We start from the raw sequence: 26,814 nt of genomic DNA, 5'->3' as shown, positions 1-26,814 counted from the left end.
CCCAAATTACTAGAGTTTGAAAGCTTACTCAACCAAGAAAAAATTCATATAGCTATAATAAGTGAAACTTGGTTGGAGCCAGAAAGCGCTTTAACACTTAAACACTATACGATCTACAGGCAGGATAGAGATGACTCATATGGTGGTATAGCGATTGTAGTCCATACTTCGGTTAAATCTCAATTAATGACAATGAGTACACTTAATCCTGGGATACAGGTACTAAGAGTTCATCTATTAAACTGCGATCATTTAGAAAATATTGTAGCGGTCTATAGCCCCTCTACTGTTCGCACAGTACAACACGATTGGGACCATATATTTTCAAATTCTACAAATAAAACATTAGTGGCCGGCGATTTCAACGGCCATCACTCTAACTGGTCTTATAGGACGGACTCTAGGGGTTCCTTATTGTTTGATTCTATTCTAGACAACAACTTCATAACAATGAATGATGGCGCACCGACACGTATAAAACTGGTTAATGGGAGACTTCAAAAATCTTCACCTGATATATCTTGTGTCTCTACAGATATTGCTTTACAGTTTGACTGGAGGGTTTTGAGCGAGTCACTTGGAAGCGATCATTTGGTCATAAAAATTAAAACGAACATACGTCAAAATATTACTCCGACAATAAGGCGAAACTTTAAAAATGCTGACTGGGAAGGATATCGCAATAGCCTTAAAAACTCGTTTTCAAATGTCTCAATACCCGACAGTCAACAGGAGGCATATGACTTATTTATAAACAAAATTAATACCGCAGCAGATTCTTTCATACCTAAAATTAAAATTTGCAATAACCCCCAAAGAAATTTTTCACCAAAACCATACTGGAACCAAGAGTTATCTCACGCGGTAGCTGAACGGAGACTGGCACTCGCTAAACTCAGAGCTAATCCCACGCCAGATAACTTAAACATACTTCAACTTAAAATTTCCACAGCGCAAAAGTTGATAAGAAAAGCGAAAAGTAAATCCTGGCATGATTTCTGTAATAGCATTGACAATGTGACTTCGTCTACAGAAATGTGGCAAAAAATGAGATGGCTGAAAGGCTACAAACTCCCCAGGTGCCAAGTAGACAAAGAAAAAGCTAACTATTTACTGAGATCCTTGGCTCCTGATTTCGCCTCACCAAACACACCGGCCTTTACATCCGTTAACCTAAACCTGTCATCGGAGGTATCCATGTGCGAATTAGAAAAAGCCATTAAAAACAAGGATACAGCCCCAGGGCGCGACGGGATATCTTTCTCTATGATTAAAAACTTACCAATGGAAGGGAAATCCATGTTACTTTCGATATACAATCGTTTTCTCAGGGATGGCTACGTACCAATACAATGGCGTAAAGTAAACGTTGTGCCTATACCTAAAGCCAGCGCAGTGCCTAACGCCAACCCAGGTCTACGCCCTATAGCTCTAATGTCATGCCCCTGTAAAATTTTCCACTCCATCTTAAACCACAGGCTAGAATGGTATCTCGAAAAAGAACAAATTTTTTCTAACCAAGTTGTAGGATTTCGAAAATCACGGTCTTGTCTTGACAGTCTTACCCGGCTAGTTTCCACTATTCAACTAGGGCTCGCTGATAAAAAGGTTACGTTAGGTTGCTTCATTGACATTCAAAACGCTTACAATAATGTGGATATTACTGTTTTACTTAACACGCTCGATGGTTTTGGGGTTGGAGGCCCGATATGCAACTACTTGTTCGAATTCTTAAGAGAAAGACATTTGAGTGTTCGTACAGATTTTCACAACACTGAACAAGACTATCGGACGTCGGGCCGAGGCCTGGCTCAAGGTGACCCAATGTCACCACTACTATTTAACGTGGCCACAGCACATATTTGTCGCGATATAATTAATGTCTATGTGTCGCAATACGCAGACGATTTCGTCCTATATGCATCTAACATCAACCTTACTAGCTTGGTAACTGATATTCAAACAGCTTTAACCCTTCTGGTATCCTTAGTTGAAAAATTGGGGCTGCAAATATCCACATCAAAAACCAAGGTATGCTTATTTAGTAGAGGGTCTAAGAGACAGCGAGTCAATATAAAAATCAATGACAGTGCCATACAACTTGTCGACAGTGTCAAATACCTCGGTTTATGGCTAGACCGTTCACTTAGGTGGGGCCGACACATTAATGAAATCTCCGAAAAAACGCTTAAATTCATTAACGTATTTAAAATTCTATCCGGCTCTGGTTGGGGAATACACCCTACCCATTTACGAAGACTTTACATTGCCGTTATACGCAGTCGGTTAGATTATTGCAGCTTCCTATATGACAATAGTGTAAAAAGTCACCTTTATAAGCTGGATAAAATACAAAATCAAGCGATGCGCGTTATAGGTGGTTTCTTAAAGTCATCCCCAATACACGTCATGGAGAGCGAACTCTGCATACAACCTCTTCATATACGACGCAGGTATCTAGCAAGCAAATTCTGGCTTCGATCCAAGTCCTTAAAGGAGAACCTTAGCATGCCATTGGTGAGTGAACTTTCAAACTCTTGTAAAAACTCTCCATACTGGCGCAACAAAAAGTGGCCAGCTCTAGCAAGAGTGCATGAATTGTTATTTGACCTTCCTATTCACTGTTCAGACAAATTAGAAATGTTTAGTATGAACACTTGGGTAAGAAATATTGACATAGATACTAACATTATTTACAAAGTGGATAATATAGAAAAACCTAAGAAAAAATACGATGTAAATAGACTAAACTTAATTTTGACTGATTATATTGTAGATAGATATAGAAACTTTCACACTATTTTCACGGATGGTTCACGAGATAATACTGGTGTTGGAGCAGCGTTTCTTGACACTCATCTACAAAAGTCATGCAGTTATAAAATATCCTCTAAAATCTCTATAATGTTTGCGGAACTTTTTGCTATTGCAGAAGCGTTAGAATATGCCCAATGTTTAAATTCTAGTAATATTGTAATCTTCTCTGACTCAAGAAGCGCCCTCCAACATATAGCTCGATGCACCTCGAACGTTCGATGTGCACCGATAGCTTATACCATTCTGAAATCTATCTGTGACATGAAATATAGAAATAAGAATGTAATATTGCAGTGGATCCCATCCCACGTCGGCCTTGCAGGGAACGAACAGGTGGACCAGCTCGCGAAAACAGCTATAGTGGGCGGTTCCGAAAAAGTGCTCTTACCGTTTTATACAGACTTAATTACTGATGTGAAGTTGCAATGCCAAAACGCTTGGAATGAGCATTTTGATGAAAGATCAGTAAGTGCGGGTGTATGGTACAAGACCATCCAATCGAGTCCACCACGAATTCCCTGGTTTGACCGATGTGAGATGAGTAGAAATAATATAGTCCTAGCCATGAGAATTCGCTCCGGACACATACCGACTAACAAATTTGGCTTCCTAATGAAAAAAGTCCCGTCCCCGAACTGCTCGGAGTGTGGTGTCCTGGAGGACGCCACGCATCTGTTGCTGGAGTGTGTCCGGAACGAATCTTTTAGACGACAGATATATCACAATGATATGTTTAATAACTTGGGTGGTTGTAACGTAGCTCTAGGTAGTCCCCTATCAGATGAAGCCAAATTATTGTATACGCTAGTTAAAATAGGTTTAAAAAATAGATCATAAGTTAGAATAAGATAAAACCCCTACGAGGGTGACATAGTCACTTTAGTGTACTAAACCCTCAATAAAATAAATAGATTAAAAAAAAAAAAAAAAAAAAAAAGTTTATTTATGTATGGCAACACTATTTCTATTTTTAGTATTTTAATAATAGATGGCGTTATTCTACGTAAAAAAACTGAGACATTCTAAACTGAAAATTCCAATAGATGGCAGTAACATTAAGTTTACTTGGCTAACCATTATCATAGTGGGACTAACCAAGCTCTAGTGTTTGTCACCAATCTTGATCATCATCATCATCATCAGCCTAAAATCATCCGCTGCTGGATAATACAGAGGCCTCTCCCAAGAGCGCCATAAAACTCGGTCCTCGGCCTTCCTCATCCAGCCACTACCTAGTAGGTCTAGTGGGCAGGAGGGCGTCCCACGCTGCGTTTGCCTGTTCGTGGCCTCCACTTGAGAAATCCTCCGTTTACCCCAACGGTTACCGGTTCCTCGGCAGATATGACCAGCCCCTGCCTTATCAGCTGGAATATTTTGACAGCTGACTATGAAGGTGACAATCGAATCTTGATGACAATACGAAAATGTTGAACTTTCTTACTAATTACAAGGGCCGTCATTCATATTTTTACAGGTACATCACAAAGAACTGCAAAACTTAAACTTGGCGAGTCCCAGCTCTCTGTCCCTGTCCGTAAGAATCATTGAGCTCGTGCCCTATGTAAATCTGGGGGCACGGCAGTGCCCCCGCCAAGTCGAGCAAAAATAGCGGCACGGTCGTAGGCACCATCCTTTTCTCGAAGCAGTTTTGGCCATTTTCCATCCCCTAAAAGTTTGTAGTAGGAACCACAAACTAGATGTCTGGATCTGGTATAGGTACTTACTATACTGCAAATTGCATTACATTTCAACCAGTAGGTACTTCATGAATCACCGAATACTGACCGAGCGCAACCAAGGGGGTACTTGCTATTTAAATCATGATTCATCTCTTTACCGCCGCGCCGGATGTCCGGTGGCTGGCGGTCAGCGCTAAGAACTAAACTTACGCATTACGAATACTATAGCAGAAGCTAGAGAAATATACCAACTATATGCTTATGAAGGAATGTAGGTACTTACTTATTAGGTAAAAAGTCAAAACTTCGGTTGGTACTTGGAAAATGACTATCTATGGTGACCTTGTGGGGACGTGCCTGCAAGCTGAGGATTGCACTCTAAAATCTTTCGATTCTTTGTTAAGATTGTTCTTACAATAAAAAGTTAGATAAAAATATATATATACTTAAATGTATTATGCTCAAGACTGTAATCGAAGGGATAGTCAGAGGAGACTCGTAACCCGCTTTTCGCTGTACTTTATTTTGTCACGTGTTGCGAGCCGTATCGCCTCTTTTTTGAGTAACTACAATGCGCTCAGGGCAGACATCTATAATCTAGAATATTAATAGTAATAGAAGAATATTAAGAGAAAGGTGTCCTATTTTACTAAAGAGGATTGCAAATTTAATATGGAAAGACGAAAGTACTTATTTCTTCTGTGTGGATAAAACAGCCACAAACATGTAAAATAGTTATGACAAAGGATTAAGGCTTGTCACCGTGGTGACGCTGCTTAGTGGTAGTCACGTGGTAGTTCACGAATCTTTCGCAACTCGTTTAACGTACCACATTATTATTACTTGTTTAACACAACATAATTAACTTCACTTTCATAATAAATGTTTATAATTTTAAAACCAGTCCTATTAATTTTTCTAGCCTTCAGCGGTTAGCTAGGGCGAGACTAGATTGCTAGAGGGGAACTTACTCTGAGCTGAGACTATCAAGTAGCTATGTTACTGGCATCTTTCATATCATACACGTTCATTATCATGTACGTAGTGATTACATAAATACCTAAGCTTATTTAATATATAGGGGGTCCCATAAGTTAACAACCTAGGTACATACCTATACATAGTTCACTTAAAAGGAAAATCCAACCTCGTAATTATAATAATAATGTCCTCCTAGCCGAATTTCGACTACGGCGGCCAATCTCAATTGAGATCAGCCATCTACGCAGGAGTATATAGATTATAGTGCCCGAGTGTGTGCGCAGTACACAGGAGCACTCTCTGTTCCATCACTCTCATAACCCAATGGGACGGACTAACCGATACGACTGGAGAGAGCTAGGCGCAGGACCGACTGCTTTACATGCCCATCCGACAGCATGGATCGTTTCACTGTTTCGGACAACAGGGGATCAGCCTTCTATGTCCTAACCAAACTTAGAACCACAATTTTAGAAACACAAATTGACAGTCCCACCCGGAATCGAACCCGGGACCTCAGGGTCATGCGAAGGTAGAAACCACTAGACCACAGAGGCAGAACCTCGTATTTATTATTATACCTACTACCTATGGCTAAAAAATTAACATACTAAAGTATTTTCATTTTGTATTAATTTTAATGATATCCCGCCGTTAGATTGTGTTTTTCGATTGCGATTAATACTGAACAGTCCGTTGACTAATTAGTATAGGGGCCGTCCATTAATCACGTGAGGTCGTTTTTCTCATTTTTTGACCCCCCCCTCCCCCCTGGTGATATTTGGTGAGGTTTGGGACCTCAAAACCCGTTGTCATATTATTCATCATCACCATTAGCCTATAGCACTCCACTGCTGGACGTATATTATTATCTCCAGTAAATAGGATGCCCAGTAAATAGGATCTCTGTCTTCTTGTTATGATAACAAATGGATGATAATGAGAGGTACCCACCTACCTAAATTGGGTTGGAGAAGAAGACCCTCCCTTAATTTTTCCGGGAGCACACGATTTTCACGGTACACATTGCCACCGTCGGATTACGTAAACGTTTATGCTTAATTACAACCAGTCGTCGCATGCAACGTAAGGTCGTAGAAAGTGAATTCAGTCGTTGACTCGTGTGAACCGTCAAAAAAAGCCGCCATCTTGCTTAGTCTGTGGCGCGCAGTTGGCGCGAAGCGACGTTCCCGCCGAAACATTTGAATCGAGAACGCTACGAAACTGTCACTATTTCCTCTTGCCGTGCGTGCAACGATTTCTGCGTTTTAAAAAGTTTTCAAGTGAAAAAAGTATTGACCATGGATGTTGTGATTTTGTGAATGATGTGATAACTTATTGTATCGCGGTGTTTCTTTGAAGTTTTGTTACAAGTATACTTATATACAAATATTTCAATTGATTGTAGTGGACAATAAATGTTTTGAAAGTTCAACATGGGGAGCTCTGAAAGGAGAAAATCGCTGATCAATATGGTAAGTTACACGTTATTTATTAAACGTAATCACATCATTTACGTGCATAATATTTGACTACACCATCATATGATTACAGGTATTACCTGTGAATACGTAACATACGTTTAAAACTTGATTTTCCGAACCGAAAGTGAGCGAGGTATTTCGGCGGGTGACTTCCGGAATGCTAATTTAGATTGGATAATAAACTGGTTATTAATTAATACGTTTATTACTACTTACAAATAAGAGTTTTCTCCTCCTCGGTGAAGATTTCTCTATCTTAATATTGCTGGAGGTAGGAACATGATTATAGTTGTAAATGAACACCGGCTGCGTATGTCTATAGGTATACTCGCATTTTCTTGCGCCTTGCCACATTAAGGCAAGAAACAAATGCGATTTTACTGTTGCTCGTATACTGAGAAATGTGAAATCGATTAAAGCACCTAGTTATATTGCAAAAGATCCTTAATGAATTATTGGTTTATAGGTACACCTAGGTAGATATATCTACTTGCTTACTTTTTGTATACGACACAAATAGATTTTGTCGAGTTAAAAGCTCATCGTTAATGTATTGTATTACTAAATCAAAGTAACTTTACAAACTATCCGTATAAATTGCTATAAATCACCAACCAACCTGTTCAGTTTAGAGAATACTTTTTTAATTAGTTACAAAATTAATAAAATATTTAAAGATGCCCAGTATTATTCTAAATAACATAATAGGTAAGTAACTATGTAGTCCACCAAACTCATTAAACCACACTAAGTATGTCTAGTCAATTAGATAACCCGTTTGCAAAATCGAATAACTTTTAAAATTAAGTAACTTTGTCCATACATTTGCAAATAAGAATGGTAAGATTTTTTTTTAAATTTTGTGTTGTATAGTACCTAAGTATAGCGAGAGCCTAAATTAAGAATGTCAAGGATTACATTGTCTAAATATCTGCTTCATGGCATTCCTATAGTATCCTTGAGATGATATAACAATGTATTATAATATGACTTCAGTTAGTTATTATGACCAGGAATGTTTAGTTATGTTTTCACATAGTTATGTGTATGAAGGGGACGTGATGGGTCGTGATGATGAGGTGTAGGAAGCTATCGAATTAAACCTGTATTACTGCGAATATACACTTATTTTATATATGAAAAGTATTTTATATATATTTTGTATCTATCTAAACGAAGTTTTGGAGTGCTGCTGCGATAGCCACGGCTCTATCTCGTTATAATATATATTAAACGTACCGATTGCACGACAGCTCTCGTTCGTTCGTTTTTCGTCAGTATAGAGTAACCCTCCGGCGTCCTTGGCGCCTCACAATCTGCCTTCACTCCGTCCTGCATGTAATCGAGCCTTAACAGTTTATAGCGACAGTCTATGTCAATAAATTCACAGTTATTTATTGGAGATCAGCCACGTCCTGTAGTATATTTCGATATTTGTTAATGGAGATAAAATAGTGAAGCTAATATTGGTTTTAGAGCATTTTATTAATTTATGTTCTGCTAAATATTTCGAACTATACCTACGTAAAGTTCATTAGCAATTAGAATATACTTGTCAGTTGATCAGATTCATTAAAAAATCATCAAAACTATCTAAGTACTGACAAGGTGGAGTCTAATCGCTAATCAACTGGGTAAGGTATCTAACCCACCTGCTTATCGAAGCATATTGAGTAACTTTTTAAATATTTTCATACATAATAATGTTTAAATAGATAACCTTAGCATTGACGAAGAAAGTTTATGAAAAGACAATAAAAAAGCCTTTCCCAAATTATGTTGTAAAAGAATAAGTGACATAGGCATTGCAAAATTGCGGATAGAATCTATAATTATTGCGCGATCCATGTACAGTCGGAATTCTCTTTTTCTCAGTAATTGCTGAGCCGAAGGTGCAAGTTTTTGAACAATTATTATGAAATTGTTACGTGTTTACGCGTGCGCAACGCTATACATATGTCGGCTTACCTTTTTTTGTTAAATATGTTTTTGTTCACACTTTGAGTGTTACTGGTTCTTGTATAATATTATGTGAATTAAGAGATGGCAAAATTAATGTACCTATGTTTTTATATACTTAAGTTATTAAAATTTAAAAAAAACATATAAAAATATAAACAATATAATTATTAACTAAACATTTTAATAAGACTTTCCACTAAATTACCATAATGACAAGTAGCAAATGATTTAAAAATAATAATATAATTTATAACTGATATGAATAGAACTTTCTTTGCTGCTCCGCGTTGAACTCTTTTGTATGGAGCACGCGACTCAATGGACGTAGTAGTCCTATTATGTAGTTTAGCTCTTATGCAACTAATATAGGAATGTCAAGTGTTTGCTTAGAAAGTTGTTAAAGTACCAAAAATTTATTATTATACTTTTTATGATTTATATTATGAAGTAATATGTATAAATCAAATTTATTTATTTAAAATTACGACTATGTAAAATGTAACAGGTGCTAGAAATACCTATTACTAGATAAAATTAAATATTAACTAAGTAACTAAATTATGTATAATACGTATTAGATAGTTTTTTCTCTAAATTTTGTAACAATCACAATATAAAAAAAACATATTCTTAAAGAATTTAATTGATTATATCTGTAAATTTAATTAAAAAATTTGCTTATCGCAACTTAATGCATTTACAGAATTTTCCATGTATTTAACGGCAATTTGTAAATCCACTTATAAAAGTGTATAATAACACTTATAATTAATTATTTCATTTATCAAAGAATACCACTGTATGTAGGTATAATTTAATTGGTTTGACTATAAACTGGTCAATAAATTTTATTTTTCATACAATTCCACAACTACTTAGGTATCATTTAGACGTTTGACAAAAAACTAGTTTTAAGACCACACAATACATGCTTAAGAATGCAGTGGATAGCCTAAAATACATTCTTATATCGCTAATTAAATCTTTGTTCTTTAAATCAATTCTGATCGCATCAAACTTAAAAAAACAAAAGAATGCTTGTTGTACAATGAAGCTTTATCTTACCTAGCAGGTGCGGCATTCCCAGACTCTTTCGTAGCTAGGTACCTACATTTATGTTTTAAACGACTGCCACTGGGCGCGGCAAAGGTCAACAACTAGATACAGCCTCTCGCACCTCAATGTACAGGTATAATCCTTTCCGCGATGCCTGGGTATATATATATATATACCTTCTCTCTCTCTCTCTCAGCCTTCCGTAGTCCACTGTTGGACATAGGCCTCTCCTAACGATCGCCACCCCAAACGGTCACCCGCCATCTGCATCCAGCGGCTTCCCGCTACCTTCCGCAGATCATCAGACCAACGGGTTGGGGGGGGCGACCGACACGCCGTTTGCCGACACGGGGTCTCCACTCCAGAACCTTTCTACTCCAGCGGTCGTCGGCTCTGCGGGCTACGTGGCCAGCCCATTGCCATTTCAGCGTGCTAATCCTTTTGGCTATGTCGGTAACTTTAGTTCTCCTGCGGATTTCTTCATTACGAATCCTATCTCGCAGGGACACGCCTAACATAGCCCTTTCCATAGCACGCTGAGCAACTCTGAGCTTGTGGATAAGCCCTTTGGTGAAGCACCACGTCTCGGCTCCGTAAGTCATCACTGGCAACACGCACTGATTGAAAACTTTTGTTTTCAGACACTGAGGTATGTTTTCAGTGAAGATGTGTCGTAATTTCCCGAACGCTGCCCATCCGAGTTGGATTCTACGAGCTACCTCTTTATCGAAGTTGGATTTACCTAATCGGATCACTTGTCCTAGGTAGGGATACTGATCAACAACTTCGATGGTGACACCTCCTACAGTTACGGGCGATGATGAAACATGTTCGTTCGACATGACCTTTGTCTTGTTCATGTTCATTTTCAGCCCAACTTGTTTAGAGGCATCATTGAGGTCTGTGAGCATTTCGCCCAACTCCTCCAGCGTTTCCGCCATAATAACTATGTCATCAGCAAATCGTAGATGAGAGATATATTCGCCATTGACGTTAATGCCCAGTCTTTTCCACTCTACAAGCTTAAAAACATCTTCCAGTGCACAGGTGAACAGTTTCGGAGAAATAACATCTCCCTGTCTCACGCCCCTTTGCAACTGGATCGGTTTTGTGCTATGTTCGTGTAATCGAACTGACATTGTGGCAGCATTGTACATACATCTCAACACCTCGATATAGCGATAGTCTATATGGCACCGCTGAAGGGATTGAAGCATCGCCCAGAGCTCAATAGAATCAAAGGCTTTCTCATAGTCCACAAACGCTAGACATAAAGGTAGATTATACTCCTCGGTCTTCTGTATAACCTGCCGAAGCGTGTGTATGTGATCTATGGTACTATAGCCTTTTCGGAACCCGGCTTGTTCGGGTGGCTGGAAGTCGTCGAGTCTTTGCTCGAGACGATTCGTAATAACTCTCGAAAACAGCTTGTACACATGGCTCAGAAGTGCAATGGGTCTATAATTCTTCAATAGGGCTTTGTTGCCTTTCTTGAAGAACAAAGTCACTACACTTCTGCTCCATGCCTCCGGGCTTGTGCCTTCGAGTATGACGGAATTAAACAGCCTCCGAAGTGCTATTAAAATCGGTCTACCGCCGGCTTTCAGAAGTTCTGTCGTTATTCCATCATCTCCCGGAGCTTTGTTGTTTTTTAGCTGTTTGAGAGCTATACTAATCTCGTCTAGACTGACGTCCGGAATATCTTCGGTATAGTGTCGGGTGAGTGGCGCTCGGCTGTCGTGAGCACCGCTGGTAATAGGGTTTTGTGTTGTGGTGTATAACTGTCCGTAGAATCTCTCAATTTCTCCCAGAATTTCGGGCACTGATGAAACGGTGTTGCCAGTGTCGGTCTTCAGTTGGGTCAACAGAGTCTGCCGAACAGATCGATCTCTAGCAAAGACTTTGGAGCCCTTGTTTTGCTCTATTGCGTCTTGAATGCGCTTGCAATTGTAGCGTCTCATATCGCAACGTCTTGCTTTGGCGATCTGTCTGTTTAGACGTCTGTATTCGACCATATCAACTGAAGACTGCAACCTCATTTCTCTCCGTTCTCTTATGAGACTCAGAGTCCCATCTGAGAGTTTTTGAGGTCCTCGGTTGGTTCGGGACGAAAAATATTTCGATCCTACCTCTCGGACAGTTTCCACAAACCTATTGTTTAAATCGTTAACTGTAACGCAATTCTCTAAACATATCAGGCGGTCGCAAAGCTCAGACTGAAAGCTTTCGGGATCCTGGATTTGGGCAGGAGTAGGACGGAGCGTGGACTTCATTAGACGGGAGCGTTCTATTTTGCAGTTTATATTCAAAGTGCCTCTTACGAGTCGGTGATCGCTGCCGGTCTTAACCCTACTGATCACTGAGACATCATTGAATATGTGCTTCTTATCCGTCAATATGAAGTCGATCTCATTTTTAGTCTTCCCATCGGGGCTAATCCACGTCCACTTCCTTTGTGGCTTCTTCTTGTAGAAGGAGTTCATCATATAGAGGCCCTCCTTCTCCAAGAAGTCAGCCAGCATTTGCCCACGATGGTTCCTGACTCCTAATCCATGTGACCCCACTTTCGTCTCGCCGCCTTCTTGTTTTCCGAGTTTCGCGTTAAAGTCTCCCATCACCACCGTGAAATGAGTAGTGAACTTACGCAGGGCAGACGATACGTCTTCATACGCAAGTTCGACCTCATCATCGGTGTGCTTAGATGTGGGTGCGTAAACCTGTATGACCTTCATTGAGTATCGTTTAGATATTCTCAGGATGAGGTACGCAACCCGTGTCGACACACTTCCGATTTCAACGATGTTGTTGACGAGGGACTTGTTGACGATGAACCCGACACCCCCTTGGGACAGTTGGTCGCCCTCCCGGTGGTACAGCAAGTTTCCGGACTGGAGAATTTCCGTATCCTCTCCCTCTCGTCGGACTTCGGATAACCCTATAATGTCCCATTTTAACTTGCTGATTTCCTCTTCCAGCTCCTCTATCTTCACGTCTTCCCTCAGTGTCCGTGCGTTATATGTTGCCAGGTGCAAGGGTCGGTTGGGCTGGTAGCCGACTCTCTGCCGGAGATTCTTCGCACCCCCTGCCCCGCCGTTACCGTGACCGCTACCGGAGTCCGGGATAGCGGGGCTGCCGGGGACTGGGGGCCGGGGCTTTGTTTTTTCCATCATTAGGAGGTGTATTTGCCATAATCACCGCGCTTGGCAGGCGTGTTGGTGATTCTCCTTTTTTACGGCGGGAGATCGCCGCCTCTGCTAGGAGAGGAGGTCGGGTCGATTTACCGCCGCCCGACATTCGGCGTTGTCACTCGTTAGCACCACCCAGGGGGCACGTGTAGTGTAGGGTATATATACCTTACCGGTGTAGATATAAGGATGTCAAGTGTTTTAATAACAATGTTTCTGATTTGGAGAGCTATTTTAATCTGATAATTGAGGTGAAAACGCAACCCGTGTCGACACACTTCCGATTTCAACGATGTTGTTGACGAGGGACTTGTTGACGATGAACCCGACACCCCCTTGGGACAGTTGGTCGCCCTCCCGGTGGTACAGCAAGTTTCCGGACTGGAGAATTTCCGTATCCTCTCCCTCTCGTCGGACTTCGGATAACCCTATAATGTCCCATTTTAACTTGCTGATTTCCTCTTCCAGCTCCTCTATCTTCACGTCTTCCCTCAGTGTCCGTGCGTTATATGTTGCCAGGTGCAAGGGTCGGTTGGGCTGGTAGCCGACTCTCTGCCGGAGATTCTTCGCACCCCCTGCCCCGCCGTTACCGTGACCGCTACCGGAGTCCGGGATAGCGGGGCTGCCGGGGACTGGGGGCCGGGGCTTTGTTTTTTCCATCATTAGGAGGTGTATTTGCCATAATCACCGCGCTTGGCAGGCGTGTTGGTGATTCTCCTTTTTTACGGCGGGAGATCGCCGCCTCTGCTAGGAGAGGAGGTCGGGTCGATTTACCGCCGCCCGACATTCGGCGTTGTCACTCGTTAGCACCACCCAGGGGGCACGTGTAGTGTAGGGTATATATACCTTACCGGTGTAGATATAAGGATGTCAAGTGTTTTAATAACAATGTTTCTGATTTGGAGAGCTATTTTAATCTGATAATTGAGGTGAAAAAAAATATCATGCATAAACTTTAATAATAGCTATCCAATTTTATAGAGCCATAAAATAAAGGAAAGATGGACAGGATAGCCTTGAAAAAAAATTATGGAATGCAAAAATTGCAATAATTCGTTGATCGTATTCATAAAGTTGGAATTTATGATAATTTTGCACTTTATAATTGAATCACAATTACTCGTTGGGTGGCCATAGCGAAAAAAATTGTACTCCTTTTGAAAACAAAAGCTATCTTCATAGTTTTAAATGCTACCTAAGTATATACTGTACGGAACGACTAAAAGAAGTTTTGTTTTATTTGTAAATAGTTCATAGAAATAACTAGATCAAGTAGTTAACTCGATTATGCTCGCGAAGGTTCTGAGCGCTAAGATAAATACTTACTTATGTGTGTGTATAGATATAGATATAGTTTAAGTATGTACCTACCTACTAGTTGTTCGAGCACCTACCTACTTTAGTAATAATAATAATAAATAGTGACAGGAAGTGAGGAGGCCAGCGCCATCTAGTAGGAAATAGCATAACGAAGTAGATCAATAGTGCACTAAATAGACCATGTAGTTCACCTACTCGACAACAGATGGCAGCCCCATCTAGAACATTCTACTTCTTATGAGTCTTTTCTAGAGCTTCCTGGAATTCTCTATCTTCGGTAGAGATTAGTATAAAGGCAGACGCCAACACCTCACAGCAAGTCAGTTTAATAGAAAGAGTGAAACAGTAAACAACATACAGTCCACTAATAACAGCCTAACAGAGAAGATCTCCAGAGACACTCGAAGTCAACAGTGAACAGCAATACCGGTGTTTTCTTTGGAAGACTCTACAGACTAACAGCTACCTCAACAGTGGCATTTCCTCATCTTCATAAAGAACCAACAGGTGCACCGCCACTTCCTTCGCACCGTACAGTAATAGTTCATGAAACGGTCGAAGTGATCCGCACATTTGGTCCATCGGAGCCGGATTGAAGACTTTGGAATGCCTGTAACGAGGTCCACGACAGGGAGGCTACAGCGCGGCGGCCTAGAACAGAGGCCTACTGAAGAATCGTCGGCCGCCGGCGCCACCACCTCCACCGCCACCGCTACTCGTACAGACTCCGACACGCACACGCCGTCAACCGCCGTGAAAGCATCAACATCGACGGGTGTGTCCACCGGAGTATCGACGCCGCCCTCGTCTGCCGCCAGGGTGGATAGCGTCTCGCCCCCCATAACAGGGGGGGCACCGCTCCCTGTGTTCGGGGGAGTACCGCCACCGCCCTCCACTGCCGCGAGGGTGGTTACAGCTGCTGCCGGAACGCCCTGCCCACCGTCATGCATCCGGGCTACTCCGCCAGCGTCTACAGCAAGATCGAAGGCCAAGTCATTAAAGGCACGCCGCATCGCCGAAGCGAAAGAAGAATTAGCGTGTCGTCAAGTTGAAATCGCCGAAGCAAAAGAAGAAATAGCACGTAGTAAAGAAGAAATAGCACGTCGTAAAGCTGAACTCGCCGCCGCCCGTCTCGCAGTTATTGAAGCTGAATCCGACACCGATGACGACGACGGCAGCATCAGTACCGAGATGGAGAGTACGCTCAAGGTCGACTCGTGGCTCAAGACACAGCAGAATGTACTGGCCATCAAGAACGAGCCTCACTCCGCGTCAGCAGCACCACCACCGCCAACAGAAGCTGCTGAGGAGTCCAGACAGCATTATGAGGACTACGTTCTACCGCCGCCAGTCGCCACCGCCGTCGACCCTGCCTCCACTGCCGCCGTCCCTGTCGCTCAGCCGCGGACAAGCGACTCTGTGAGCCTCACTGCCCTCGCCGAAGCTATTGCTCTAGCTGCAAGAGCCGGGGCGCCGCCGCCACCACCACCGCCACCGGCTCCGCGTCACATTAGTGAGCTACCGTACTTTAGTGGCGCGCCGCACGAGTGGCTACAGTTCAAGACCGCCTACTACGAGTCCGCCGCATCACTCGCGCCCTGCGACAACATGGGGCGCCTACGTCGATGCCTGAAAGGAAGAGCGAAGGAAGCTGTCAGCCGCCTGCTCATCACCAGCACGACGCCCGAGAACGTGATGAAGTCACTCGAATTGTGCTTCGGGCGCCCGGACAGCATCGCGCTCGCCGAGTTGGAACGTCTGCGCGCACTACGCCGGCCTACGGATATCGCTACAGAGTTCTGCTTCTTTGCAAACGAAGTAAGCAACATCGTAACGACACTTCAAGAGCTGCACCGCGACCGCTACCTCAACAATCCCGAGATCACGCAGCTCACAGTCGAGAAGCTCACCGCCGCCCACAAGCTTCGCTGGTTCGACTTCTCCGCCGCACAGTCGCCCGAGGAACCCGACCTGCTGAAGCTCAGCCGCTTCCTCACTCGGGAAGCCTCGATATGCGGGCCGCACGCACATGAGAAGACGTCGAGCATCGCCTACGAACCGAAGCAGCAGCAACAGCAGCAGCAGCCACGCCGCGCACAAAGGGCACACGCAACTGCGGAACAGAAAGTTTCGTGCCCAGTATGCTCCAACGCCGGCCACAACATAGCAGAATGCCGCAAGTTTGTAGAGAGCAACATCGACTCACGTTGGCAGCTAGCTAAGGAAAGCAGACTCTGCTTTCGTTGTCTACGCTACCGCAGCAAGACGCACCGATGCAGAATTAAGAAATGCGAAGTTGACGGCTGCGAGAGGTCACATCACCGACTGCTTCACTTCGTGCGCAAAGACGAGCCCGAATTAAAGAAAACGGAAGCAGTCGCCTCTTCGTGGACACCGAAGACGCAAGCGTATCTCAAGATAGTAAAGGTGCAAGTCTCCGGACCAGCGGGAGCGGTCGACACATGCGCGCTCCTAGACGACGGATCTACTGTTACGCTCATCGACAGTGACATTGCACAGAGGATCGGAGCCAGGGGGCCTATTGACCCTCTCTTCATAGAAGTGATCGCTGACACAAGCGTCGAAGAGTCCGCATCACGTCGCGTCACACTCACTCTCGAGGGGGCAAGCGGGACGCACATAGTCAACGCACGCACAGTAAGAAAGCTGCACCTCGCCGCACAGCGTGTCACAGAGCAAGACCTTGCCGGCTGCCCTCATCTAGAAGACATCCAGCACGAGCTGAAGCACGCAGACATGAAGCCAGGCCTGCTCATCGGGCAAGACAATTGGCACCTGCTCATGGCGTCGGAAGTGCGAGCGGGACAGCGACACCAACCAGTGGCTTCACGCACACCACTGGGCTGGGTTTTACACGGTGCACACACGCGCGCACTGGGACAGCGCGTGCACTACGTGAACAAGATCATCAACCTCGAAGACAGCATGGACGAGCAGCTGAAGAGACACTTCGCGCTCGACTCATTAACGATCACACTGAAGACACCAAAGTCTGACCCAGAACAGCGAGCACTCGACCTGCTCACCAAGAACACCATAGCACGAGACGACGGCCGATATGAAACGTCTCTACTGTGGAAGAAGGATGACTTCAGCATGCCAAACAACTACGAGAACACGCTGAAGAGACTTCACAGCATCGAGAAGAAGATTGATCGCGACGCTGACCTCAAAGAAAAGTACGAGAAACAGATGGAGAGCCTTATTACAAAGGGCTACGCTGAAGTCGCGCCACCGACCACATCAAACAAAGTGTGGTATCTACCGCATTTCGCAGTCGTCAATCCGAACAAGGGCAAGATTCGCATTGTCCTGGACGCAGCAGCCACATATAAAGGCGTCTCACTAAATGACCACCTACTCACCGGGCCAGACCTACTACAGTCGTTGCCGGGAGTACTAATGCGCTTCAGACAGCATGCAGTCGCCGTGACAGCTGATATCGCCGAGATGTTCATGCAGGTGAAGATACGCGCTGAGGATCGAGATGCCCTTCGCTACCTGTGGAGGGGCAACAAGCGTGATGGGCCGCCAACAGAATACAGAATGACGTCACTCATATTCGGCGCTACAAGTTCACCATCAACAGCAATATACGTGAAGAATATTAACGCACTCAAGTACGAAGCCACTCACCCCGAGGCAGTAGACGCAATTATCAACAAACACTACGTCGACGACTACCTCGACAGCCACAAGACCGAAGAGCAAGCGATCAAGGTGGCGCAGGACGTCCGCGACATACACCGGCGAGGCCACTTCGTGCTGCGGCAATGGGCATCAAACTCCGAGGCAGTACTAAAGATAAAGATAAAGATAAAGATATTTATTTGCTTGAATATAGGTAATTACAATGATGTTCGTTACAATAGAGGTCAGCTATATTCTACCCTTAAGGGTGTACAAATTTTCATATTTGCATGCAGATAATAATTAATTAAATTACACAATTCTATTATAAAAATTAAAATAAAAATCAATGTCAGTTAAAATTCAAAGAAAATAAATAAATAAAGGTACCTAGATAATGTATACAATGTCATGTTAAAATATCAACAATTCTATATAAACTTATTCAATAATCAAATCATCAAAAAATTCATTAATATTGTAATACGGTTTTGTTACTAATATGTTTTTTAATTTATTTTTAAATTCTTTGATGTCATCGGTTTCCCTTAGTATTTTAGGAAGATGGTTAAATATTTTTGTTGCCATTCCGAATATACTTTTGTCAAGTAGTGCCGTTTTTCTTGGTCTAGCACATATTTTATTTCTATTCTGAAGTCGTTCACTTCTGAAAGAACTAAAGAGACACATGTTTGATTTAACAAATGTTGAAACCTCAAATATATATAAGGAAGTCAGCGTTAAAATTGAGAGGTTTTTGAAATATGGTTTACAGCTATCTGTTTGTTTCAGTCTACACATAGCACGTACACATCTTTTTTGGGCTCTAAACGCTCTATCTCTGTCTGTAGAGTTTCCCCAAAAAATTATACCGTAGCGAAGGGTAGAAACGACATAGGCATGATATGCTGTTAAAACCGTTTTCTGACTGACTACTTTGGAAAGCATATGTAGTGCGTATGAAAATTTGTACAATTTAGTACAGACTATTTCAATCTGTTCCTTCCAATTCAGGTTAGAGTCAATTTGTACTCCTAGGAATTTAGCACTATCAGTAGAAGTTATCGCCTTACCATCCCAAGCTATGTTTACTTGATTAAAATTGCTATTTTTATAATTGTTCGTAAATGTCATAATTTTCGTCTTATCAATATTCAAAATTAAATTATTTAATGTCAGCCAGTCTATTAAATTATTCAAATTTGTATTTATGTCATTGATTATCAAGTTATTGTCTGTGTCTGTAAAAACAGCGGTACTATCGTCAGCAAATAGGTACATTGGACAACTTACAGCTGTGGGAAAATCGTTAATATATATCAAAAAAAGCAGTGGTCCTAATACGCTTCCCTGTGGGACACCATATTTTACAGTTCTATGTTGAGATTGATATTGTGTAACTACTTTATTTTGAGGATTTGTTTTTGATATTACTGTAATTTGTTTTCTGTTTTGTAGGTATGATTCTAGTAGGTCGAGTACGTTACCTCTTACACCGTATGAGTAAAGCTTTTTAACTAAAAGCACTCGGCGAAACAGGCAACGAGCCCATGAACATTAAGATCGATGATGGATCAAGCGAACGAGTCCTAGGTCTCATCTGGCGGCCAAAGTCCGATGCGCTCGGTTTCAACCTAGACTTGGCGCGTCTGCCGCCTGCAGTCATAGAAAAGAAGATACCCACGAAGAGAGAAGCACTCAAGATCGTCATGTCGCTGTATGATCCGCTCGGATTTGCCGCGCCTGTCACCGTGCGAGCAAAACAGCTACTTCAAGAGGCGTGGCGGCGCGGCACTACCTGGGACCAGCCAATAGATGAAGACCTCTCAGAACAATGGCAACAATGGATGATGCACCTGGAAGGGCTACGCCGTGTCTCAATACCGAGGTGCTACGCCCGCTACAGCGACGCTACGAGTCTACAGCTACATATATTTGTCGACGCGAGCGAGTCCGCATACGCCGCCGCTCTTTATTGGCGGGCGGTAACAGCAGAGGGTAAGACATACCTATCGCTCGTCATAGCAAAGGCGCGAGTGGCACCGCTCAAGCTCACTTCGATCCCGCGCCTCAAGCTACAAGCCGCCGTTATGGGCTGCCGTATGGCCGCAGCCGTCATTGAAGAACACAAAGTTAAGCCCGAATCGAAGACCTTCTGGACCGACAGTAAGGCGGTGCTGACATGGCTGAAGAACGGCTCAAGATCGTACCGCCCGTTCGTCGCGCACCGCATAGCTGACATCGAGGAAAACAGCTCTACAAATGAATGGCGCTGGATACCTACGAAACTCAACGTGGCCGACGACGCTACAAGGGATGTGCCACGCGACTTCGACGCTGACCACCGATGGTACAAGGGCCCATCCTTCTTACTCGAGGACCCTACTGCCTGGCCGGCGGAAAAACCACTTCTAACGAAGAAAACAGGCGAAGAGAAAACGACCTCAGTTACCGAAAAGTCTGCACAACTAAAAGAAGCGCTGCCAGACTACAACCGTTTCTCTAAGTGGGAAAAACTGCTACGAGCTACAGCAAGAGTTTTACACTTCATACAGCTGTGCCGGCCACGTGATCAGCGAGTCAACTACAAAAGAACTGCGAAAAATAGCGAAAAAGACCCTGACTGGCGCAAGAAAACAGCTACGAAACCGAACAAACGTGCGACAGTGAAAACTACAGAAGACAGAAAATACCTCCCGCTCACCGGGCAGCTACTACGTGAGGTGGAAATACTACTCGTACGCCTAAGTCAACAGCAAGCCTTCGACTCAGAAATAGAAGACTTACAGAAAAACAGAACCCTGAACGCGAGAAGCAGGCTGCGCCACCTTGCGGTCGTCGCTGAAAATGGAATACTACTATTGAAATCGCGAATCGGCCGTACACTCAATATAGAACAAGGAGTCATCAGCCCTGCAATACTCGACGGCAATCATCAAATCACCAAACTGTGGATCGACTACACACACCGCCAGCTGATGCACGCAGGAGCCGAAACTACAGTTAATGAGTGCAGACAGCACTACTGGATACTCCGCCTTCGCACAGTGGTGAAGATGATGATTCATCGATGTCGACCATGCCGCATCAGGAAAGATTCACCCCCGCAGCCACCTACAGGAGACCACCCATCGAGCCGCCTTGCACACCACTGCAGGCCCTATACCTACACCGGCCTGGACTACTTCGGGCCTCTGACAGTCACCGTGGGCCGCACTCGACAGAAGCGATATGTGGCGCTCTTCACGTGTCTCACGACGCGCGCCGTACACTTAGAGCTGGTGGACTCTCTCACCACTAGCTCGGCAGTGATGGCGCTGCGTAGGCACATGGCACTCTACGGAACACCTACTGAGCTATGGTCCGACAACGGCACGAACCTGCGCGGGGCTGATAGAGAGCTGCGGCAATCAATCGACGCCGCTACAGCTGATGAAGCGGCCCAACAGAAGATCAACTGGCGCTACATACCTCCTGGGGCTCCTTTCATGGGTGGGGCCTGGGAGAGACTGGTGCGGTCAGTGAAGACCGCCCTTTACGCCGTCCTGAACGAGCAGCACCCAGCCGAAGAGGTGCTGCGCACACTGCTATCCGAGGCAGAATACGCAGTAAACAGCCGCCCGCTCACGCATGTGTTACTCGAGCCCGACGACCCCGAGGCCTTGACACCGAACCATTTCCTGCTCGGCGGATCAGGACGCGTACACGCGCCTGGCAGCTTCGACGACAAGGACCTCATCAGCCGCAGTCACTGGCGCGCCTCTCAGCGCCTGGCCGACCTCTTCTGGGCAAGATGGCTACGAGAGTACCTGCCTGAACTTCAGCACCGGCGGGAGCCTCACGGACGCGGCGAAGCAGTCAAGGTTGGCGACATTGTCATGGTGGCAGACGGCAACCTACCGCGCAACACGTGGCCAAAGGGCGTTGTCACGGCTGTCTACCCCGGACAAGACGGCATCGTAAGAACAGTCGACGTCCAAACCAAAGGAGGAACCCTTAGAAGACCGACCAAGAAGCTGGTGATCCTGCCTACAGCTCCAGACGTTCCGACCAAAGAATTCAACGCCCTGCAGGCGATGACCGGCGGGAGAGATGTACGGAACGACTAAAAGAAGTTTTGTTTTATTTGTAAATAGTTCATAGAAATAACTAGATCAAGTAGTTAACTCGATTATGCTCGCGAAGGTTCTGAGCGCTAAGATAAATACTTACTTATGTGTGTGTATAGATATAGATATAGTTTAAGTATGTACCTACCTACTAGTTGTTCGAGCACCTACCTACTTTAGTAATAATAATAATAAATAGTGACAGGAAGTGAGGAGGCCAGCGCCATCTAGTAGGAAATAGCATAACGAAGTAGATCAATAGTGCACTAAATAGACCATGTAGTTCACCTACTCGACAACAGATGGCAGCCCCATCTAGAACATTCTACTTCTTATGAGTCTTTTCTAGAGCTTCCTGGAATTCTCTATCTTCGGTAGAGATTAGTATAAAGGCAGACGCCAACACCTCACAGCAAGTCAGTTTAATAGAAAGAGTGAAACAGTAAACATCTCCAGTGAATTGTGAACAATAATACCAGTGTTTTATTTCGAAGACTCAACAGGCTAATATATAGCTACCTCTACGTCAGTGGCATTTCCTCATCTTCCTGAAGAACCAAACAGGTGCAACCGCCACTTCCTTCGCACCGTATAGTAATACTTCATGAAACGGTCGAAGTGATCCGCACATATACCAAATAACCAAATAAACTCTTGACTGATATTAAACACTTGTACACATATATATATTTATATTTATATATATATTTTGTATAGGTAGTATTTTAGTATTACTAGGTATAGGGTCATATATATTTATTTACTTAGTTTTAGGGTTAGGTATTATTTTTATTTAGGCACTTCACAATCATACTGATCTTTTTTTTTTCCGTTTTTGCACACCCGTACTTTTTATCTCTGTACCTCCTGCGGGTTGACTGGCAGAAAATGCTCTTAGCATTAAGTCCACCCTTTGTACTTTTATTTGTAATATTTGTGCAATAAAGAGTTAAATAAATAAATAAATAAAATACATGGATATGGACAAAGGAACATGTAAATTCGACACCAACAATTTAATCCATTTAGCAGCCGTTTAACGTCGGATATAGCTCTCAATTACATACCAGCAAATTATACTTACAAAAAATACAAATAATGTTGAACACAACGCATGTTTCCCATTTTGCAAAACATATTTACAGTAGGTATTGTGCAAGCGGCTGAGGGGGTCACTCTATGACGATAAACAAAGTTTCGGGGCGCAGCTGTGCGAGCCAGGACTCTATCTCGTTGTCGAACATGTCGATAGCATAGCAGATCCCGTTCGTTTGTTTTTCGTCAGTGTAGAGTAACCCCCCTAGTATGAGGCATTCGTCCGCAATCAATGCTGTATCGGAAACTCGGTAGAAAGCGGCGTTCGGTGTTTGCGGATTGCTTTAGCACTATTATTTATGTCAATATTAAATGCTTAGGTACTTACTTATGTAGAATTTACATATTGAAATAAGCGGTTTCGCATAAAATGCTAACTTTATTGTTAGCCTAATATCATGTGTTACTGTCATTGGTAGATTAACTCTTTGTTGCACATAACAAATTACAAACATACAAAAACTTATGGCACAATTTTATTGGTGGCTGTATTACTAAAAGTAATCTCTTGGTACTTCCTAACTCTAACAAGTCAAGCGCTTTGTCCAATACCTAGGGATAAAAAAATACTTTGTATATTATGTCTTTATTATTAACAAAGTAAAAGATTGTATCACACACTCTGTCCAGGTCGAAGGTCCAAATATAGCCTTAAGATTTTTACGTAAATCACTATAATTGGATAATGCATTGTTTTTTTTATATTTCCCAAATGTTTTCAAAACAAAGATCGTAACCGGAAAAGCAAGAACAATTGCAGGGATTGTATCAAACACTTCAAAGTCAAATGATAAGCATCTTATATCTAAGATAGTAGACATAAGTAGGTATTCTATTCTATTCTATAAGTTACTAGTTATAATATAATTAATAGTTACTTACAATCTATTACGTTCGTAAAAAAATAATCTTTACATAATGTCTTTACTTTTGTATAGTAGTCTAACCAGATTTATTTAGATAAGTATTTTTTTCACTATGTAGATAAAAAAAAAATCATCAATTTAATCCTGAGTCAATTATGTAGCCCTACCCTACCCTAATTTCCAATTCCACATGTACTTACGTTTACCCCAGTAGCATCGGATAAATAGAGTTATTGCAAAAATCCAGGCTCGTTAAGCTCATTAGATATATATTTAAGCTTTACCGTTTTGAGTAACGTTATCCCACAATAAATTGTTGTATGTTGTAATAGAAGTGTTGAGATGTATGGTCTGGTTCTCAGCGGACCACTTGCATTTCTCAATGTGACGCATTTTTCAGAAAGGTAGTGGCAGTTTGAATACCTCAGAAAGTTCAGGAATGCACCTTTGGGCTGCGACCGCAGTAGGCAAACGGCTAGCCATCGACCGAGTGAGGCGTATTTGTTTAGTATGGCGAGTGTTCACAGTTTGCTAGCTTTGTGCTCAGTTTACGCAACTTGCAGTGTTACGCGCGTCTAGTATTTAACGGGTAAACTTATCATCTTATAAGAGGGAAATCAATACCTATTAATTAGGTAAAAACCAACATTAATACTTTTATTTCTCTGGGATAATTGTAGTGTTTAAAACTTCTGCTCCTGCCAACATCTTATTACAATAATTACATAAATGCCAAGACCTATTACCGTAATAAGAAACAACAAACAGAAGCTACGAAACCGCATCTAAAAGAAGAAAGATAAGGGAAGTATGTCATTGTCATACAATAACAAACAACATGCCGTAATTCTTTAGGCCTTCTGATCTATCCGGGTCAGCTTATGCTAATTTGGACGTTACGCATTGTTTGTTTAAAGCATAATTTTGAATGTAATTTGGTTAAACTCGACTACATAATATGGATTACACACTATTAGTTCTACTAGTATTATGGATGATGGATGTGAGTGCAGCAATGCATCTGTACCTACCTAATGCGAGATAATATGTTAGTGCAACCGTGAGTGTTTATGTTATTATATTATTACTTATGTGTACTTAGCAAAGATAAATTACATATCCAGGTCACCCACTCCATTCAGGAAGAAATCAAAATTAAAAACTCTACGTGGTCGACTGTTAAACGTGTTGACATAAGCTTAGCCACACTTATAAACTAAATCCGAATTACCTAGAGCTGAAACCACAAAGCCTAGGCTACCTAGCGCTAACTAGGTCTCAACCGCACATCTTGCTAGTTTTGAAATAATACCTAGTCTGCAGTTAGGTTATATCACACTTGCATCACGATATAGCTTTATCAGATGTTTGAAGTATAGCTTCAATGAAATGAAATAATGCGTTACAGAAAAGTTATGATTATGAGGTTTAGCTAAATTAAGCTAAACCTCATTTATTTAATGTAAGTTATTTTAATTATTTACCTATGGTGTCTTTTGGTAAGATAACCTGTTGTAATAGGTATATCTGTTTCATGAAATATTTTATTTTTAGTATATGAATAGGATTAAATAAACAGGATCATTTGTATATTATTATTCCATGAAATAGTCGTAGTAGTCGTATTGACTACCTATTTACAACTAGTAGCCTAACTGTCTACAAATAAAATGATTATTTATGAGATAAAAAACACCAAATTGCTCTATCGAAGCGTTAAATCGACGATTACTAACACATTTTTTATTGAAAAAGTGCCCAATCTTGCGTGGTTATATTATTACTTTACGGCAGTAAAGTGCGTTATAAATTTTCTCCGTTTAGTACTTGCAGAAAGTGACAGAAATTTACCTTGTTTATAAGATTACCTATCTGAGAAAGTACCTAGCTGTTTATAGTGTTGTCTAACTCAATTAATTGTTTTTTTTTTATTGTTACTGAACATTTGAACCAACAGCAGTAAAATAACCATATAATATGGTCAATGGGTCATATTAGAAAACGGAAAGTGAAAAAAACCTTATCAACTCTGTTATTTTTCTATTCTCTGAAATAAGGTTTGTTTTTTTATTTAAACAAACAATAAATTAAAATACTAAACTCTAAAACTAATTAACAACCTAAACTAAAAGAAAACCTATAAATATAATACTATTATAAAACTGCCTATCTTAATAATCCCGGACAGAAATAAGGACTACTTAAACAGAATTTTCATTTTCATAAGACGGAAACTACCGTGCTGGGTCCATTGCCCATTTTACATAGAAGAAGCTACTCTTACTTTCATGATGATTGGTTACCTTCTCCATGCTTGTAAAACATAAAGTTAGGTAGTTAATTATGTAGGTTTTATAGCGTCGAGTGTGAAATTTTACTTTCTTTGTAAGGTTTCCAGATGAAAAGTGGTTTGCACGGTACCATATGGTTAACATGTTTTTTTAATGTTATACTAAATAAAACTAAATAAGACCTTAGGCGGGTAGCCAGTAGTGGTTGGATGAGAAAGGCCGAGGACCGAGTGTTGTGGCGCTCCTTGGGAGAGGCCTATGTCCAGCAGTGGATTATTGGCGTATGATGATACAAAATAAATAAATAAAAAGTTTTTT

The 26,814-nt window shown here is 42.2% G+C and overlaps 1 protein-coding gene across 1 annotated transcript in view; it reads left to right on the top strand.

Moving 5' to 3' along the window:
- The first annotated feature begins 6,609 nt into the window (after positions 1 to 6,609).
- The window catches only part of LOC105390728 (mucin-5AC), a 78,925-nt gene continuing 58,720 nt past the window's right edge, over positions 6,610 to 26,814 (top strand). Inside the window, exon 1 of the mRNA XM_048622532.1 lies at positions 6,610 to 6,952. Coding sequence (XP_048478489.1) covers positions 6,914 to 6,952 — 39 coding nt within the window. The 5' untranslated portion in view covers positions 6,610 to 6,913. The remainder of the gene's footprint in view (positions 6,953 to 26,814) is intronic.

Source organism: Plutella xylostella, chromosome 8 (genome assembly GCF_932276165.1).
Source record: "Plutella xylostella chromosome 8, ilPluXylo3.1, whole genome shotgun sequence".
NCBI lineage: Eukaryota > Metazoa > Arthropoda > Insecta > Lepidoptera > Plutellidae > Plutella > Plutella xylostella.
The sequence above is the reverse complement of the archived record's forward strand: the minus strand, read 5'-3'. Positions and strand labels throughout refer to the sequence as shown.